General features: G+C 36.8%; 3 protein-coding genes across 3 annotated transcripts; 1 reads left to right on the top strand and 2 right to left on the bottom strand.

The window, feature by feature from the left end:
- Window positions 1–11,733: 11,733 nt before the first annotated feature.
- On the bottom strand, window positions 11,734–14,534 carry LOC147948319 (uncharacterized). The gene is made up of 5 exons (XM_087466306.1): window positions 14,332–14,534; window positions 13,755–14,097; window positions 12,982–13,679; window positions 12,581–12,779; window positions 11,734–11,946 (listed from the first exon to the last, which is right to left on the bottom strand). Exons 1-5 carry the CDS (start codon window positions 14,532–14,534, stop codon window positions 11,734–11,736), a joined length of 1,656 nt encoding a protein of 551 aa, XP_087322432.1.
- Window positions 14,535–15,145: 611 nt separating this feature from the next.
- Window positions 15,146–16,852, bottom strand: LOC104722450 (NADH dehydrogenase [ubiquinone] 1 alpha subcomplex subunit 2). The gene is made up of 3 exons (XM_010440618.3): window positions 16,637–16,852; window positions 16,415–16,521; window positions 15,146–15,444 (listed from the first exon to the last, which is right to left on the bottom strand). Exons 1-3 carry the CDS (start codon window positions 16,720–16,722, stop codon window positions 15,344–15,346), a joined length of 294 nt encoding a protein of 97 aa, XP_010438920.1. The 5' UTR covers window positions 16,723–16,852; the 3' UTR covers window positions 15,146–15,343.
- Window positions 16,853–16,916: 64 nt separating this feature from the next.
- LOC104722460 (eukaryotic peptide chain release factor subunit 1-1) lies at window positions 16,917–19,392 on the top strand. Its single transcript, XM_010440628.3, has 3 exons — window positions 16,917–17,042; window positions 17,600–19,051; window positions 19,135–19,392. The coding sequence occupies exon 2, from the start codon at window positions 17,621–17,623 to the stop codon at window positions 18,929–18,931; it is 1,311 nt and encodes a 436-aa protein (XP_010438930.1). The 5' UTR covers window positions 16,917–17,042; window positions 17,600–17,620; the 3' UTR covers window positions 18,932–19,051; window positions 19,135–19,392.
- The last annotated feature ends 745 nt before the right edge of the window (window positions 19,393–20,137 follow it).

Genomic DNA, 20,137 nt, shown 5'->3' with positions numbered 1-20,137 from the left:
ACCTGAGGAAAGAATTTGATTAGGTGCTTTGTTACTAGTCGAGAGGATATTGATAGCACAAAATCCAATAGTTCTAATTTCCTTAAAGAATTTGCAGAGAGCCAGTAGTTTTGAAGATTTCTGATGTATCCTTGGGGTGAAATTGCTTATGAATCTTTAGTGATAGGAGTGAAACAAATGACTGTGGGAATGTTGTCAAGGATTCAGTATGGTATGGTTGGCTTTCCATTTGCAATCCAAGGCATTATCATCAGTTCGCCATTTACGGGAAAAATTTGGTGTTAGAGAAAGCATTTCAAGACAAAATCAAATCTCCCACTGATCTTGCAATGGCAAATGACAAAATCGCCAAAATCCACTGATATAAAATTTGTTCTTGAGGCTGGCAAGGTACTATTACTTTACTAGAACTATTTTTTTTTGTTTTCCAATAGTTTTAAAACACATTGTAATCTATTTTAAATGGTGTTACTAACATAATTTATATTTTTAAAAGGGATTTACAAGAGTTTTAAAAGAGTTTTAAAAGTGATGTGATTCTCCCAAGGAATCGACGCTCTAAGGTAGGAAGACTGATAATCCTAGAACTCCGAAGGTTCGCGAAGCTGGATAATAAGGCATGAGATGAACTCGAAAATCCTTATGCCCCAAACTCTCTTAAAACAAACCAAACAAAGCAAGGCGGTGAAACTTTAGATAGAAGCTTCGCGGAGACAGATGACAAGGCGTGAGACGAATCCATAAATTCCTTGTGCCCTAGGCTCCCTTGTAACGACTCTTAAATCCTCAGCTAATGAATGGCAACGTCAAGTGCGGCGGAATCACTTGATATACCAAAACTCTTTAATGTAACCCACCACGGAGAATATTTTGATGTAACCCACCAAGGAGAAAGAACAAGTTCCAAAAGGAACAAAGGAGTTACCACTCTCAAATAAAAGATAAAAGACTTCTTGATTAAATGATTTTCTCAAATGAGATTACATGAATTTATATAGGGATATAAAAACTTGGTAACAAAGCCAAGTATTAATTATTCTTGAAACTAAAAGAAAATAAAGATAGATAGTTGAATGAAGACCCAACTCTTGGTGCATGTTTCCTTCCTCCAAAGTGACTTTTGGTGCATGTATCTCTTATTTTCGTCACTTATCTTTGACCACAAAATAAAGTGATTATTTTCGGCTTGTTTGGGCTTGTATTAGGCTCAAAGTGGGCTGGACTTGATAGATATCATCCCCAATAGAAATTTCAATGTTCTCTTTGCTCCATATATCTTCAATTATCAAATGAACAGCTCCAGCAAGCTGTTTGGTCCTTGCTCTTGCCATTGGTCCAACATGTACAAGCATAGCATCCTCAGAAACAAGCTCAGCTTCCACTTGATCATCCTCATTTCTTCCCATTATCATATCATGCCCCTCCTCTTGAAAAGGATTTGTCCTCAAATCCGGACCATCTGCAACAAATGATGCCAAATCAGAAACATTAAAAATGGAACTCACTTTGTATTTACCTTGCAAATCAAGCTTGTAAGCATTGTCACTGATTTTCATCATGGCTTTGAATGGACCATCGACCCTTGGCATCAGTTTAGACTCTCTTTCAGCTGGAAAACGATCATTTCTTAAGTGTATCCATACTATATCTCCCACTTCAAAAACCAGCTGGCGTCTTCCTTTGTTTGCTTGCTTCTCATACTGCTTTGTCCTTACTTCAATATTGAGTCGTGCCTTCTCATGAATTTGCTTAACAAGTTCAGCTTTTTTCCCATCCATACTAACTCTTTCACTCAAAGGTAAAGGTATTAGATCCAAAGGGGTTAAAGGGTTAAAACCACAAACAATTTGGAAAGGGGAATACTTAGTAGTAGAATGAACTGAATGATTATATGCAAACTCAACATGAGGCAAACAATCTTCCCAAGATTTGATGTTCTTCTTAATGATAGCACGCAAAAGTGTAAACAAAGTTCTATTCACTACTTCAGTTTGTCCATTAGTTTGAGGATGACAAGTAGTTGAAAACAACAACTTAGTGCCTAATTTAGACCATAAAGTTTTCCAGAAATAGCTTACGAACTTAGTATCCCTATCAGAAACAATAGTTCTAGGCATGCCATGCAATCAAACAACCTCTCTAAAGAACAAATCAACAACATTTGAAGCATCATTAGTTTTGTGACATGGAATGAAGTGTGCCATTTTAGAAAATCTATCGACAACCACAAAGACAGAATCTCTACCTCTCTTGGTTCTAGGCAGTCCTAACACAAAATTCATTGAAACATCAGTCCAAGGTTTAGTAGGAATGGGTGAAGAAGTATACAAACCATGGGGTTGTACTTTAGACTTGGCTTGATTGCAAGTGACACACCTTCCGCAAATCATTTCCACATCTCTCTTCATATGCGGCCAGTAGAAGTGATCCTGCATAACACTAAGTGTTTTGGCAACTCCAAAATGTCCCATTAATCCTCCTTCATGAGCTTCCCTGACAAGCAAATCTCTCAAAGAACAATTAGGCACACACAAACAATTTTCATAGAATAGAAATCCTTCATGCTGAAAGTATTTTCCATGAGCAAACTTTTCACAAGCTTGAAAATCTTCTTTGAACTCATAATCAATAACATACATCTCTTTAAATTGTTCAAAGCCTAACAACTTAGCATCAAGAGTAGAGATAAGCGCATACCTTCTTGACAAAACATCGACAACAACATTGTCGTTACCTTGTTTGTATTGAATGACATATGGAAATGTTTCTATGAACTCAACCCATCAAACATGGCGCTTGTTTAGCTTTTGTTGACCTCTCAATTGCTTTAGAGACTCATGATCTATGTGAATCACAAACTTCTTCGGCCAAAGATAGTGTTGCCAAGTTTGTAGCGCTCTAACCAAGGCGTACAGCTCCTTGTCATAGGTTGGATAATTCAAGGTTGCTCCTCCATGTTTCTCACTGAAATAAGCAATCGGTTTCTTCTCTTGCATTAGAACAGCTCCAATTCCTACATCAGAAGCATCACATTCAATTTGAAAAGTTTTCTTAAAATCTGGTAAAGAAAGAAGGGGTGCAGAAGTTAGTTTTTGTTTCAAGAGTTGAAATGCTTCTTCTTGTGCTGCCTCCCATTTAAATCCAACATCTTTCTTGATAACCTCAGTGAGAGGAACAACAATGGTGCTGAAATCCTTCACAAATCTCCGATAGAAGCCGGCAAGACCATGGAAACTCCTGACTTCACCAACCGTCTTTGGACTAGGCCACTCTCGAATTGCATTTACCTTTTCTTCGTCCACCTTAATACCTTGTGCACTCAAAACAAATCCTAGAAAAACAAGGTTATCTGTGCAAAAAGTGCATTTCTTTAAATTGGCAATCAATTGTTCCTTCCTAAGAACATCTAAAATAGTTTTCAAATGCTCTACATGTTCATCTAGGCTTCGACTGTAGATCAAGATGTCATCAAAATACACAACCAATAAACTCCTATGAATGCTCTCAAGACATGATTAATTAACCTCATAAAAGTACTAGGTACATTTGTTGACCCAAAAGGCATCACAAGCCATTCATATAATTCATGCTTAATCTTAAATGCAGTTTTTCACTCATCACTCTCCTTCATACGAATTTGGTGATATCCACTCTTAAGATAAAATTTAGAAAACAAACAAGACCCATGTAACTCATCTAGCATTTCATCTAAGCGAGGGATAGGGTGGCGATACTTTACAGTGATATTGTTGATGGCTCTTCAATCCACACACTCTCTCCAACTACCATCCATTTTTGGCACAAGTAACACCGGCACAGCACATTGGCTCATGCTCTCCCTAATGTATCCCTTTTCCATGATCTCACTGACTTGTTTCTGCAGCTCCTTTGTCTCCACATGATAGGTTCTATAGGCTGGCCTATTAGGAAGTGAAGCTCCTAGGATAAAGTCTATTTGATGTTCAATTCCCCAAATTGGTGGCAAACCATCTGGATTTACTTCTGGAAAAACATCGCCATAGTCCTGCAAAAGAGAAACAATATTGCTCGGAAGTTCCGGCTCAAGATTAGTCAAACTCATGAGAGTTTCATTGTACATAAGCACAATGATAGGTTGATTCAAAAATAAAGCTCTCTTAATCTCACTTGCTCTCACAAAGAAGTTAGATTGTCTCACAAGGTTACTCTCAAAGGCCTTTAGCTGGGTTTTTCTCAAACTCTCACTCTCTTCTTTGTGGTTTTTAGTGTTTAGGGGTTTACTCACATTATTCTTTCCAAGTTGCAGCTGATTTTTGTAGACCTCTTGTGGTGTTAATGGAACTAGTGTGATCTTCTTCCATTTGTGCTCAAAAGAATGTTTGTTGCTGTAGCCGTCATGATTAACCTTGCGATCAAACTGCCATGGCCTTCCCAACAGAATGTGACTTGCTTCCATGGGCAATATATCACACAACACTTCATCTTCATACTTTCCAATGGATAAGAGAATCAACACTTGCTGGTTAACCTTCATATTCCTTTGGTTATTCAACCACTAAAGATTATATGGTCTGGGATGCTTCTTTGTATCCAACTTCAGCTTCTCCACCAAAATAGTGCTTGCAACATTAGTACAGCTTCCTCCATTAATGATAAGACTGCACACTTTATCCTTCACCAAACACCTTGTGTGGAACAAGTTTTCTCGTTGTTGTACTTCCTGGATCTTTTCTTGCATCACCAAAGCTCTTCGCGTAACCAACAATTTCCCCTCTGTAGCACAAACCTCATGTTCTTCCAAAGATGAAGTAGAATCACATTCTTTCTCTTCTCCGGTTTCAATCTCTCCATTCTCCATCAATCTCTCCATTCTCATGTCCTATCCCATAACATCTGAAGCATTGGATATCTCGATTCCTTGTGTGAGTAGCCTCAGCTTTTCCTTTTGACTCCTGTCCAACATTATTTGGCTTAGCTCCCACATATGTTTTGAATTCTGTTCTAGGCCGAAAACTTGACTTCTCCTCCTTGTAGTAACTCGGCTTTGAATTAGAACCAGCGACATGTCGAGTACTGCTCTTCCTCTTAAGTTGCTCCTCAATTAGAATCGCCTTGTGCAACATCTCTTCCAAGTCTTCATAGGTCTGCAACTCCATTTGATCTTGAATATTTCTGGCCAATCCTCCTAGAAACCCTGCCATTGCATCTCCTTCTTCTTCAATATCAGCTTTAATCATAAGAGACTCCATCTCATGGAAGTAATCCTCTACACTCTTGCTGCTTTGACTTAGACGTCTCAAATTCTGAGGCAACTCTTTGTTATAGTGGCTGGGTGATAACAGGATTTTCACCCAGGGTATCAGTTCCCTATGCAGTTGTAGTACAAAGGGTTATCAATCCAAATGGTTGTTATGCTAGCACATGAGATATGATCAGAACTATGCAAGTCAAGCCAAGCAAAAATGGGGTTTGATCTAACAATCCTAAAATAATTAAAAGAGAATAAACAAGTCAGTACCACACGACCTAAGCACTCGATGCAAGCATTCGAGTACAGGATCGGGTGGAGTGATCGGGTAAACAAGAAGAGTATGAACAGCTCGAAGGTGTACACGAAGCTGGTGATCGAGTACCAGTTCGGGTATAAGGTCGAGTTATGAATAAAAATGTAAACAATCAAGATGCGAAAGCTCCTAAGGATGGGGTAATTGACTCCTAAGTGTTCCTGACCAGTATGGATGTCCTACATGCCTCAAGCAAATATTCCCTAGACAATGAATCTCTAAAATCTTGTTAAAAAACTCTCGTGATAGAAACAATCAACCTTGATCACTCCCCTACCCAACTCTCGTTGGAGAAACATGACCAAGCAGGCAATACAAACCGATTCATTATTGTCAATTAACTCCTTACACATCTAATCTCTTAGGCTAAGTGAGTAAATCTCTAGAATTAATTGATTCAAGCATTTCAACTACATCTCTCGATGGCAAAACACCCTAGATCTAATCTCCAGCCTCTCGGTCTCTTGATAGCATTAAGAACACCAATCTAGAAAGGAACATATATAACATAAACAATCAGGCTAAGATATCCTAACCGATCAAGAACACATAATTGTCTATCCTATCCCTAGAAACTTTGTTTCACTACTCAAATTTCATTGCAGAAAACATAAGAACATAGATAAACGAAAATAGCATTGTATTGAAAATAAGATAGAAGTAAAAGAGTACAAAATCGAAATCTAAAAGGATAGCAAAAGAAATGTAAAATAAATCCTAACAAAATTGAAAAAGTGTTTGAGTCGCTCAAGATCTCTCTCACAAGCTCTCGCTCTCTGTGTTGAGTGTATGCGGCGTGCTAGGCGAGAGGAAGAAGAGGGGGTAATTATATATGGAAACCCTTTTAGCCTAGCTGCCCAGTCCTGCCCGAGGGTCTGCTCGATGCGGTGCAAGAGGATGTGGTCGGGTTACTCCTCGAATAGGTCTTCGGGTTGTTCTTCCTTCTCTTGGATCCTCCTCGATCGGGTTGGGGTTCGAACTGTTCTTCCTGCTCAATAGCTCCTTCGGGTACATGCTCGGATTTGACCTTGTTTCTCCCCATTTTAGGCTCTAAAGCACCTGTTTTTATCCAAAATGTGCAAATGCAAGAATGCAACACCCTAAATGGTCTAAATGCAAATTTCTACAGTTAATGACCTAAAAATGCTATGGTTAGGGTATAAATAATGCAAAATATGAATTAAAAAGATGCTTAAAACATGTAAATTAGAGAGTTATCACTGGGCACAAACCTCTTTCTCATAACTGCTTTTAACTCATTCCATGAGTCAACCGGCTGGACTCGTCGGCGCATCCTACTAGTAACCAGTTGATCCCACCAATTTATCGCATAATCATAAAACTCTGTAGGAGCCACTTGAACCTTCTTGTGGTCCGAATAGTCTTGACACCTAAAGACTAACTCCATTTCCTTTTCCCACTCCAAGTAAGCATCTGGATCATTCTTTCCATAGAATGGTGGTAACTTGATTCCTCTCAAATCATCATCGTTTCTCCCTCTAGCCTCTCTGTTTTGTCTTGGACGCCTTTGTCCCTCACTAGAGGAATTGCCTCTTTGGCTGTAGTAGTCGTCTTCTTTATTTCGGTTACGCCTAAGTCGATCTCTGCCCCTCTGATTGGGTTCCTCTTCAAGTTGTTGAGGCTGATGCCCTCTATCAATCCGCTGGTGCATAGCCTCCATTTCAGTGCAAAACAACTAAGTGAAATGTCCCGTCAAGGCCTGCATTTGGATAGGCGAAAGACCTGCTACCCCTTCTCTTCTAGGGTTGTTGTTTCCGGAGTTATCACCTTCATCAGAAGACATTTTCCCTACATAACTGAACAAACGATTAGTAGTAAAATATCTCACTAAGTGTTTCACTCAATCTCTCAAAATTTCCTCACAGTAGTGGTTTCCTCCAATGTTCCAATAGAACTAATCCCACTCAACTCAATGAGATACCAAAGTGTTCCAGTAACTTGTTACCCAAATAGAAGAATTATAATGGAATAGATAGATGGAAAGAATTAGAACAGGTTTTTTTTTTTTGAAGAGTAGAACGGGTTCTTCCTTTTTTTTTCTTTTTTTTTTTCTTTTTTTTTTCTTTTTTTTTCTTTTTTTTTTTACAAAATTAAATAAAAAAAAAGATAGAAGATGAAAAAGATAGGAGGCGAAAGAAAGAAGATGAAAAGATAAACGATGAAAGAAAGAAGATGAAAAGATAAAATGAAAGAAAGAAGACGAAAAGATGGATAGATGAGAAGATGAAAGATTCTGATTAGAAGAATACAAAAAGTCCTTGAGCAGGCTCGGATACCACTTGATGTGATTCTCCAAAGGAATCGACGCTCTAAGGTAGGTAGACTGATATTCCTAGAACTCTGAAGGTTCGCGAAGCTGAATGATAAGGCGTGAGATGAACTCGAAAATCTTTATGCCCCAAACTCTCTTAAAAAAAACCAAACAAAGATGGGCAGTGGAACTTTAGATAGAAGCTTCGCGGAGACAGATGACAAGGCGTGAGACGAATCCCAAAATTCCTTGTGCCCTAGACTCTCTTGTAACGACTCTTCAATCCTCAGCTAATGAGTGGCAACGTCAAGTGCGGCGGAATCACTTGATATACCAAAACTCTTTAATGTAACCCACCAAGGAGAACTTTTTGATGTAACCCACCAAGGAGAAAGAACAAGTTCCAAAAGGAACAAAGGATTTTACCACTCTCAAATAAAAGATAAAAGACTTCTTGATTGAATGATTTCTCAAATGAGATTACATGTGTTTATATAGGGATAGAAAAACTTGGTAACAAAGCCATGTATTAATTATTCTTGAAACTAAAAGACAATAAAGATAGATAGTTGAATAAAGACCCAACTCTTGGTGCATGTTTCTTTCCTCCAAAGTGACTTTTGGTGCATGTATCTCTTATTTTCGTCACTTATTTTTGACCACAAAATACAGTGATTATTTTGGGCTTGTATTAGGCTCAAAGTGGGCTGGACTTGATAGATATCATCCCCAATAGAAATTCTCATGTTCTCTTTGCTCCAAATATCTTCAAATGTCAAATCAACAGCTCCAGCAAGATGTTTGGTCCTTGCTCTTGTCATTGGTCCAACAGGTACAAGCATAGCATCCTTAGGAACAAGCTCAGCTTCCACTTGATCATCCTCATTGCTTCCCATTATCATATCAAAAAGGTTTTACAATATCTGTATAAGACTTTTGAGATTTAATATGAATCGATTTATCTCTGCAGGTTGAAGTGAAAAATATTGTTGGTGACCTCGATGAATATAACCATTTGGTTATGCCACCGAATGATGAAGACAAAGATTTTGATGAAGTTTTTTAAACTTGTAATCCAAGGCCATAGGATGACTAAGGGGGAATGGATTCAAGGATGGATTAAAGTTGTAGAAGGGGAACAAAGTCAAAGTTGTAGAAGGAGAACTTGCAGGTCCAAAAGTTGAAAATTAAAATAACAAAAAAAAAAATCTTGTAGTGGAAAAATTGACATGATTTTCACAACAGAATAGTGAGACTATAGAATCATGTGGAGATCACCACTGCTGCTGCAACACCACAGTGGGAATCAAAGGCATTTGAAGAAGAGGAAGTACTAGCATCTGCTACTGCTTTTGAAGAAGACGAAGTACCAGCCTCTGCCACTGCTTTTCAAGAAGAGGAAGTACCAGCCTCTGCCACTGCTTTTCAAGAAGAGGAAGTACCAACATCTGCTACTGCTTTTGAAGAAGAGGAAGTACCAGCCTCTGCCACCGATTTTGAAGACAAGGAAATGCCAGCTTCTCCAAGTGAATTTGTAAGTGAAAAAAAAAACATTAATTCCATTTAAAACCATGAAACATAAATCATTAAATTGTTTTAAAAGTGTTTTAAAGAGTTTTTAACAAGTCGTATAATCATTTTCTAAGGTTTTGCTAGTGTTTTAAATAATTTTAAACAAATTTTACAAACATTTTAAATGGTTTTCTAGCTGATTTAAAAGAACATTAAAGCTCTACATGTAGCATTATATATTGATGATATTTATAGGTAGCTGAGGAAAATAACCAGGATACTAATGAAAATGATACACAAGATGAGGATATGAATAAGGTATTTATCGACTAATTTTAAAAACCTTGTAAAAACATATTTGAAAATCATTTACATATGGTTAATAAAAATATAATTATTTATGCAGGATGAGAAGCATAACAGTGCTGATGATGTAGACTCAAGCCAACAAGAAGCGTACATTTTTATATCAGATGACGAAGAGTGTATTAATCTTTCAGATACTAATGTAGATCCAAGCCAACAAGCAGCTCCCACTCATCAAGAAGACACAAGCCAACAAGAAGCTCCCACTAAACAAGAAGACACCAGCAAACAAGAAGCTCCCACTCAACAAGAAGACACCAGCCAACAAGAAGCTCCCACTCAACAACAAGACACCAGCCCGGAAATGAGCATTTGTAAGTTGTTGAATTTTTTATTATAGATGATTTGCCCCTTTGAAAATGACATATAATATTTTTTCTTATGTTTGTATTAGTGCAAACACCTTCTACGCAGGAGAGAAATATAAGTGACGAAGAAATGAAACAAATCGAGACAGATGTAAGACGTTGGGCTTTGCTCGGGGACATAAATTTATGCTTTCGTCAGTGGAAAAAGTAAGTTTGAAAAAATCATATACTTGTTATCATAGGCGTTAAATACTAACAAAATTTGGATGTTCTACATTGTAGTTGCTTTGGCCAGGGAATAAGTGGAAAAGAGTCTAGTACTTCGATTTGGTAACTAGAGAAGATAGAAGTAAAGTAGCAAGGAAGGCAATGTTAATTCTTCATCCTGACAAAATTCCTAAAGAAGTTTCTCCACAAATGAGATACCTCGGTACCCGAATGTTTTTAACATTAAAGGTTAGTGAACCTCGACTTTTGTTATATTTATTGCACATTTTACTGTTATTTAGTTTTAACTTTAATTTTTCTTTTCTTTTGCAGATGGTCAGGGACAAATACTTCGAGGAAAATCCATAATTTGTTTCTTTCAACAACATTTCATTTAGTTTTTTTATTTTGTAGGCTGGAAAATATATTATTATTAATATTGTTTGGTAAACAAATATTGTAAGCTTACGTGACAAAGTTTGCAAGGTTCAAAAATGATATTCAGGATTTTTTTGTAAAAATTTATAGACTTTTACAATGTTTTTAAACGGTATTATAATGAGTACATATGATTTTTTAAAGAATTTTACAATATTTTAAAAGGTTTTACAACATGATATAAGATTGTAATCACTCCAACTTAAGATCACACAAGGATCAAGAAATTCCAAGCTTAACTTGCGGAAGGTGGAATTCACGAGCTGGCTCTGAGGCACTCTCTCGTGAATCAAGGGGTGGTACGATGGATAGATGGGTGATTGACTTGCTCAATCAGTGGGATAATCGACTCACTCGATCAATGAACGAATGAAAGATGTTGAATCACTCAACACACTCAATCCGCATGATTCTAGAGTACTAAGTGAATCACTCACAAAGAACTAAAGAACAAGCAATACAAAGACTCAAACTTTGTAAAGAAGAAAATGTTTCTATTACTTTAAAAATGATCAAGGGTAAATTACAATGAACAAACTAATGAGCATATATTGGCTCAACTACACGTTCTAGTGTTCTAAAACAAGAAAGAAATCACAACAATTAATGAAAATATGATCATTGGACCATTAAATGTAGAATCAGTCCAAATTAAGGCAAGAAGATGTGTCTTGTATCTCGTTAACTTGGGGAGAAAATGGTGACGTCTTGGAAGCTTCTTAGGTACTTGTGGAAACTCGAATATGCACAAGAATAGATTAGGAAGTAGTCGTTGTGCATTGATGATAATCGGGTCCAAAAGAGGCAAGTAATAATAAGATTGAATCCGCCTGATCCAATGGTTATTATTGCTGGTGAAAATCCTCCAAAATTTTTTTGGTGGCTGTAGAGGTTCTGCTGGTTTCCACATGTAGTTTTGGGACACGTCCAAGTAAAGGTAATTAAAAGTTTCCTTATCTGGCTCCAAGTAGATGAAGGGTGGTTTGGACTTGGGTCTTCTCTTGGATTGTTCTCCATGGGCTAGGGACTTGTGGTGAATCAAATGGGTGTTTGTGCTTCCTCCAGGGCTGGTCCAAGTGTCAAAAGGCTAAAAATCTTCATAGTTTGCAATGATGTATGATTCATCAGCGAGTAGTTTAAGTCCATCAGCGAGTAGTTCAGTATGTCTATCAACGAGTAGTTCAACAGGTCCAACAAGTATCTCAACAAGTACTTCAGCAACGACTTCTTGTGTCAGTTTTGAATCAGATGGATGGTAAATGATTCCTTGATGACTTGGTGTTGTCTCATTAAAACCTTTCTAGTTAAACCCAATGGGAAAAACCCTAGACAAGGGAAAAAGAGTGCAACAGTCATATCCCAACAATGAGGTGATTTGACTTGCTGATGTTTGATCCCTCTTGAACCATTGGACTTCTTAGGGTTAAGTTGATTGTGATTATTTAACCCTTCGCATTGTGCTTGATCAGAACTCCCTTTGGGCAAAGATTCTCCAAGTTGCTCTTCGTGGACCGGTTTGGTGTGTGGACTGGTTGGTTTTCCATGTTCCCGGTTTGGTCTAGTTCTGATGTCCGCATCACAACATTTTAAATGGTTTTTAAACGGTTTTACAAGAGTATAAATGATTTTTGAAGAACTTTACAAGGTTTAAAAATGTTTTTAAAAAGTTTTAAATGGTTCTTAAAAGGTTTTACAAGTTGTTTATAATGTTTTATAATAGTGTATTTACGTGGTTATACATGCTTTTTATATGGTCTTACAAGTTGTTTATAATGTTTTAAAACAATAAAATCTGAAAAATATTCTTTGTAAATGGAGTTTACAACACCGCAGACTGAAATATTTTTTCTAAAAGAATAAATTCAAGTTGAATTAAAGAGAGGGAGAGAGTTAGATAGCAGCTACACAACTAGATTTGTTGTGTCCACACTGACCACACCTACTGCATTTGTATTTTTTTGAATTTGTCTTAGCCTTTCCATGCTCCACGAACTAGCTATTCTCTTTTTCTTTCGCCTGCCACTAGGTATACGGGTAGAAGTTGGCTGAATAGAAGTACTAACACTCTCTGGAATCTCCCAATACTCCATAATACCTACTGGGTGAATGCTCTCTGAATATGCTAAACGCCATCTGTAAATAAAAAAGGAAGATAAGCGTTATAGAACTTTGTTAAACTTTTGAAAAACCTTGTAAAACCTTTTAGAAACTATTTATAAACAACTTGTAAAACCTTTTAAAACATTGTAAAAACCTTTTAAAACATTGTAAAAACCTGTCATATCCTTTATTTGTGCAACCTTTTCAAAATCCAAGTAAAGAAGAGAGTTATAACATGTCAGTGAAATGAGAATCATCAACAAACATGTTTTCATTGAGATTGACATGTTTGGCAGCAGCAATTCCATTTGCAAAAGGAAATTTGTCAATATCAAACATATAGCATGTGAATTTCCTTGTGTCCAAATTCACCACATACGTCTTTAAACCTCCTTTAACCTCGAACACATTTTCATTTACTTGACATTTTTCAAGCCAGCGTGTAGAAACATTATAAGATGCATTCATCTTCTTCCCCACATTTGGAGTAACAATATATGGATGTCGATAGCTCTCCTCACGTCGCTCATTAAACCACCTAGTCAAAATAGACCTACTTGTCTCAAACAGGCAGACAATTGGATACTCACGAGTCTCTTTCAACAAGGAGTTAATGGACTCGGCTAAATTAGATGTCATGATGTTGTATCGGGTAGAAGGAGAATATGCACGAGACCATTTCCTAATATCAGCTTGCCAAAGATATTCTCCAAGTTCGAGGTCACCATTAGGACTGAACAAATAATCAAATTCATATATAGTGTAAGCTCTTGAAGCATCATGAACAACTGGAAGAAGAGAAGAAGAAGCTCTAAATCGTGTTTCCAGATTCTTTTGCAAGTCGAAAGTGCAGATCCCATGATGAGCATGTTCATAATTTACTGAAAGCGCAGTTGCAATTGAAGAAGCCCGATCAGACACGAAAACTAGATCCTGTTCATCGGGAATAATAGTCTTCAAACACCGCAAAAACTATTCCCATGATGTATCATTCTCAGAATCAACAACGGCAAAAGCAATAGGATACAACAGAAAATTATCATCCTGAGCTGATGCAGCAAGCAAAGTCCCTTTAAATTTTGATTTCAAATGGGCGCCATCAATAGAAATAACTTTTCTCATCAACTTAAAACCTCTAATTGATGCACCAAAAGCCAGAAAAGCATATTTAAACTTATTAGCAGAATCAACTTTGATGTAAGTGATAGAACCTGGATTTTTCTTTTCTACCATGTGGAACCAACTCCGTAAAACCTCATAACTATCAGCATGTAAACCCTTAGCAAGTTCTGATGCATGTTCTTGAGCTCTCCATGCTTTTGAGTACGAGACACCAACTCTATGGTCATTCCTAAAAAAATTCATGAGCTATTTAGGTATGAGAGGAAGCTTTCCTCCTGTAAAATGGTTACTAACCATACCAGCCAAAGTCTTTTCAGATGCTTGGTGATGATTAACATTCCTTAAAGAAGAGTCACAGCTGTGCTGACTAATATACTTTTGAATAACAAAGCTATTTGATGTTTTAACCTTCGTTGCACGGAGCCTCCAACTATGTTTTTCATCAATACAATGAAAAACATACCTCTTGTTGTCTGATTTAGTAGTATGAAACTCAAAACTATGCTTGACTGCATACATCCGCATCTGACTTCTCATTTCTGTTTTGTCTTTGAATAACTTCCTACAAAACAGTGAATCAACATCAATTAGACCAGTTGAGTGTGAAGAACCAGATGGACACCCAACAGAGGTTGTTATGTTACGTCTAATCTGCTGATTATGCATACTAGATGTTTCATATCCACAATCATCGGTGGCAGTATATTGACTTGAAGAAGCAATAGGAGAACAATAAAAACGAGGAACACTCTCGACATATGAATTTGGTATTGTTTCACCCTGAAAGTACAAATCAATAACTTTGGAAAAAGATTTATAAATTATTTAAAACGTTTCACAAGTGTTTTCAAAAGACTTTATAAGGTTTACATCTGTTTTCAAAGGTTTTTAAAAGTGTTTAAATGGATTTACCAAAGGTTTTAGAAAGTTATTAAAAAATTTATGTCATTGTAAATTACCTGAGTATGAGTAGCAGGAGAAAATAGTATTTCCAACAAACAGAATTTAGTTAGTTTAATCCTAAAATGATTTGTAAAATATTTAAAACGTTTTACAAGTGTTTTCAAAGGATTTTATAAGGTTTACGATTGTTTTCAAAAGTTTTTAAAAAGTGTTTATAAATTTTTTGTAAGCAACAAATTTTTTAAAATTCTGAAGTAGAAAGTGTTACCTGAATACGAGAACGACACACGTCCTAATATACCGCCCAAATCCTAAAACAATACGGACTACATACTACTCAGTAGTTATAATAGATTTCTCTACACTTGTTATCGTTTATTTTCTCTTTCATATGGTTTTCATTTTATGGACTGGTACGAATCATTCCAAGTTCAGGGATTACAAAAATAACCAACTCAAACGGAAGGCGATATGACACCACGGAGTTACAAAGTAAAAGAATGACAGGAAATGTCAAATGAGTTTCCGGAAAAATCTTATTCGGCATCATTCAGATAAACAGACAAACAACCTTATGCTCCTGTAGCTCCGGATTTCACAAGGTTTTCAAGGGCCTTTAGAATCTGTGGCTCGCTCAGACCATCCAAGTTTACACACCTCTCAACACCCATATCTGCACAAGGGTTTACAAGCAAGCACAAATTAACGGATGAAGAAGAAAAAAACAGAAGCATTTATAAATACTGGGTCCCAAGTAGAATCGAGGATGACAGTTTTAACGCATACGCATGGGGGAAAACACGATGATACTTTAACGTTTTATACAGTCATCTAACACTAGCAGTCATGTGGAGCGGAGTCTTAAAGCAGCGGCATCTCCCATGGAATAAACAATTGTTGATTCTCTGATCTCAGCAGCTAAACAACTTTCTAAACATGCCAGTTACATGGGTACAGATATCTATACATAACTACATGATGGGAGTCGGGAAAAAGTTCTCTCGTCGCAGATATTTGAATACTTTTAGTTGCTGAAGACACTGATATGTGATTACTATACAATAACAAAACCAAAGAATACGAGAACAAGCAAACTACAGTAGTAAAGCAATCGCATGAATTATATAAGATATTAGCATTCACATAAAACACAGCAAGGAACTAGGGAAAACAATCCTCGTTTTAAAAACACAAGCAAATACGCATAGTGGTTTACACAATACATTTTCATCAAAGACTCTTAAGGGTGAGTGTGCACTTTAAGTTTAATGGGTTAACTCAAGATGTTAAAGGACTCTTTCATAAAACAAACTGAATGCAGACAAAAGAGGAAGCCACTTCTGTTATTTACCAATCAAATCGAAAAAGTCTTTAAAAATTGCATTTTCATCAGGGTACAAGCCTCTAAGAGTGAGTGTGTATATCAAGTGTAATGGCTTAACACATGATGTTATAAAGACACTCATCTATACAAAAAAAAAAAAAAAAAAAAAAAAAAAAAAAAAAAACATAAACAAGAGAAGAAGCAACATTTGTAACTACATTCACATCAAATCTTTAAAAAACATTAAGCACAAAATAATTTCAACTCTCTACAAATTAAACAATTTGAGTCTAAGTAATGGGGAGATGAAGCAATTTACCAAATCTTGCCCACATCTGAGGCTGGATCCCACTACATTCACGGATCAAGATTGGGAATTTAGGGTTTAGAGACTTCAAATCTTTGTAATTCTTCTCAACAAACGTTCTGAAAACCCCCCCCCAAAAAAAAAAAATCACAAAACCAAACGGAAATGGAACATTGAAAGAAAAATCTCCGATCTGAGAGATTGCTTTTTTTTTTTTTGATCAAAAATTGAAACCTGGTGGGAGCACTAGCTGGAGACGATTGACAAAGAAGAATCCTAAGCTCTTTCATAGACTTCGATATGCTTCCTCTCCATGCCATCTCTCGCTCTTCTTCTTGCTCTCAAACTCTTCAGATGCCACAAAACAAACAAAGAATCAAAGACCAGGGAGAAGACTTTTGTGTTCTGTGTGAAAATGGATCTTCAAGGAGAATTGACTTAGGCCCATTAATGTTATTGGGCTTAGGCCTATTCAAGTTAGTCGGTTTTGTTAGGTTTAGAGGGGAAAACAATAAAAAAAGAAAACTAGGTTACGTATATATCCTTCATTCTCTTCTCTGCCACAATTGCTTTCTTTTTTTTAGCATCCAATAAACAAAGGCTTGAGCGTTGTTCGTTCGCGTAGCATTTTCTTCTTCAGGTGCTTTTCGATCTTCATCATTCTTTTTTTTTTTTTTTTTTTTTTGGATGGGGGGGGGGGGGGGGGGGGTGCGGGGTTTATTTTGTTGTTCTTATCGTTTCGTAATTGTTTGATTTGATCGATTGAATCTGTGATCTGATATATTTTTGCATGTGTTGATCGTTGTTTATTTGTTTTCTGTAGACTTTTTTTTGGTGTATTTGTTTATTAAATTTCCTCGTTTTTTTGGTAGACATATCGTTTTTGATCATCTTGATTCGTATTTTTTTTATTAAAAAAAACAAGGTAGATCCATCAGTTATATACCTATTGCCTTGATCTTTGAAATTGCGAAGTAATTTATTGAGCAAATAAAAGTTTTGATTTATTTTATGATTGATGATTAATGTGTTAAAACGAGTTGGAACTGGTCATATGAACCAATTGTATTACGCTTTGGTAATAGTTTTGTAATGGTTTACTGGGAATTGTATTTCACTACTCCAGTTCTATATTGAGTTTAATTGTACATGTTTTTTTTTTTTTTGTGTTAACTAGCTTCTCTACTGATGTTTCAGGATTTTGTTCTATTTGTTAAGATGGGAGACAAAAACGATGACGACAAGAACATTGAGATATGGAAGATAAAGAAGTTGATCAAATCCCTTGAAGCTGCTAGGGGTAATGGAACCAGCATGATCTCACTCATCATGCCTCCCCGGGATCAGGTTTCTCGTGTTACTAAGATGCTGGGGGATGAGTATGGAACCGCGTCAAACATCAAGAGCAGAGTCAATCGCCAGTCTGTTTTGGGAGCCATTACTTCTGCGCAGCAAAGGCTGAAACTTTACAACAGGGTCCCTCCCAATGGTCTTGTGCTGTATACCGGAACCATTGTCAACGAGGAAGGTAAGGAAAAGAAGGTTACTATTGACTTCGAGCCTTTCAGACCCATCAATGCTTCCCTCTACCTCTGTGACAACAAGTTTCATACGGAAGCTCTGAATGAATTGCTGGAGTCTGATGACAAGTTTGGTTTCATTGTAATGGATGGAAACGGGACTCTCTTTGGAACTCTGAGCGGTAACACACGTGAGGTGCTTCACAAGTTCTCTGTTGATCTTCCCAAGAAACACGGAAGAGGAGGACAATCTGCTCTTCGTTTTGCTCGTCTCCGTATGGAGAAGCGTCACAATTATGTGAGGAAAACTGCTGAGCTCGCCACACAGTACTACATCAATCCTGCAACAAGTCAGCCTAATGTGTCTGGGCTAATTCTTGCCGGTTCAGCAGATTTCAAGACTGAGTTGAGTCAATCAGATATGTTTGATCCCCGGTTGGCGGCAAAGATACTGAATGTGGTGGATGTATCATATGGAGGAGAAAATGGTTTCAATCAGGCTATCGAGCTTTCAGCTGAGATTCTGGCGAATGTGAAGTTCATCCAAGAGAAGCGTCTGATTGGCAAGTACTTTGAGGAAATAAGCCAGGACACCGGGAAGTACGTGTTTGGTGTGGAAGATACGTTGAACGCTTTGGAATCAGGTGCTATCGAGACACTAATTGTATGGGAAAATCTTGATATCAACAGATATGTGATGAAGAACAGTGCGACTGGTGAAACTGTGATCAAGCACCTGAACAAGGAACAGGAAGCCAACACGGAGAATTTCAAAGTAGTCGACAGCGACTTGGCTTTGGATGTGGAGGAGAAGCTGTCTTTACTCGAGTGGCTGGCTAATGAGTACAGGCGTTTTGGTTGTGCGCTTGAGTTTGTTACCAATAAATCACAGGAAGGGTCTCAGTTTTGCAGAGGGTTTGGAGGAATCGGAGGGATACTTCGTTACCAGCTTGACATGACTGCTTTTGATTCTGAGGATGGACAAGTTGATGATGATGATTCGGAATAACAATCAATCAAATCCTCACCATCGCTGGTTGAGGAAGATGGCCCACCGCCATGCCTGAACCAGCCTGCGCGGGCTATCGGGGACGTTCGAAAAAAATTGAAGAAGCGCCTTCTGAAGAAGGTAAAAAAAATATCTCTTGAAACCTAGCTTTCTTGTTAGAAATCCTTAGCTTAATACCTCTGTAATGATGTTTATTGAAACAGGTGGAGAATCATGGAACAGGTGGAGAATGAAGAAGCTGTTGCTTTGGTAGCGTTCGTCGTTGTCTGCAACATTTACGGAGTTTTCTTTTGAGTTGCTGTTCTTTAATAATTTTACTTTGGTCAGTTTGATTTCAGTTTTTTATACTCTCTCTGTCTGAGAGAAACACGTAATGATTTGGGTTTTTATTGCATCAATGTTTTTGACTTTGGGTTGATAAAATAAGTTGGGACGACATTTAATCCACGCTTCTTATTAAAGGTTTTTTTATCCCGTTTTAGAATTCAATATTGAATAGTTAATTAATCAACTAGCCTCGAAATCTTGGAAGTTGATAAAATAAGTTGGGACGACATTTAATCCACGCTTCTTATTAAAGGTTTTTTTATCCCGTTTTAGAATTCAATATTGAATAGTTAATTAATCAACTAGCCTCGAAATCTTGGGCCTGATGAACGTTGTTCGTTTCTAGATTTTAATGGTAAAAAAAATTATTCAACCAATTTTTACCATTTGCATTATAAAGATCGAAGAAGTTAAAAAAAATATTCAGCCTGTTTAACCCAAAAAGTTGAAAAAATAAACTAATTCTACAGTAAAAAATTTTAACTTGTTCAATCTCTATTTTGAAGATGAATGAGTTGAATATTATTCGATACAATTTTGTCCAATCCATTTTTTCAATTTTGTGCATCTATTTACAGCCTAAGTCTTGTAGAAACAAAATTCAACAATGGTTTTATGAGAGTATTTTATATGAGATTGATCAGAAGTGTAAGATAGTTAATACGAATCAAATTCACATTACGATTTTATGTAAGGATTTCATGAGACTGATCAGAATTGGAAGATGGGTCATAATAAAATCTAATACTGCTTCACAGTACCGGTGTAAAAGTAAAATAAAATTGCTATGGTCTCTGTTCAATTTATGAAAAATAGGTTTCAGTTACATATAAATTTTTTTGAAAATTTTTTTATCTTAAAATACACTACTTTTTAGGG

The sequence above is a fragment of the Camelina sativa genome, chromosome 2, assembly GCF_030686135.1.
Source record: "Camelina sativa cultivar CO46 ecotype springtype chromosome 2, ASM3068613v1".
Lineage (NCBI taxonomy): Eukaryota > Viridiplantae > Streptophyta > Magnoliopsida > Brassicales > Brassicaceae > Camelina > Camelina sativa.
The sequence above is the reverse complement of the archived record's forward strand: the minus strand, read 5'-3'. Positions and strand labels throughout refer to the sequence as shown.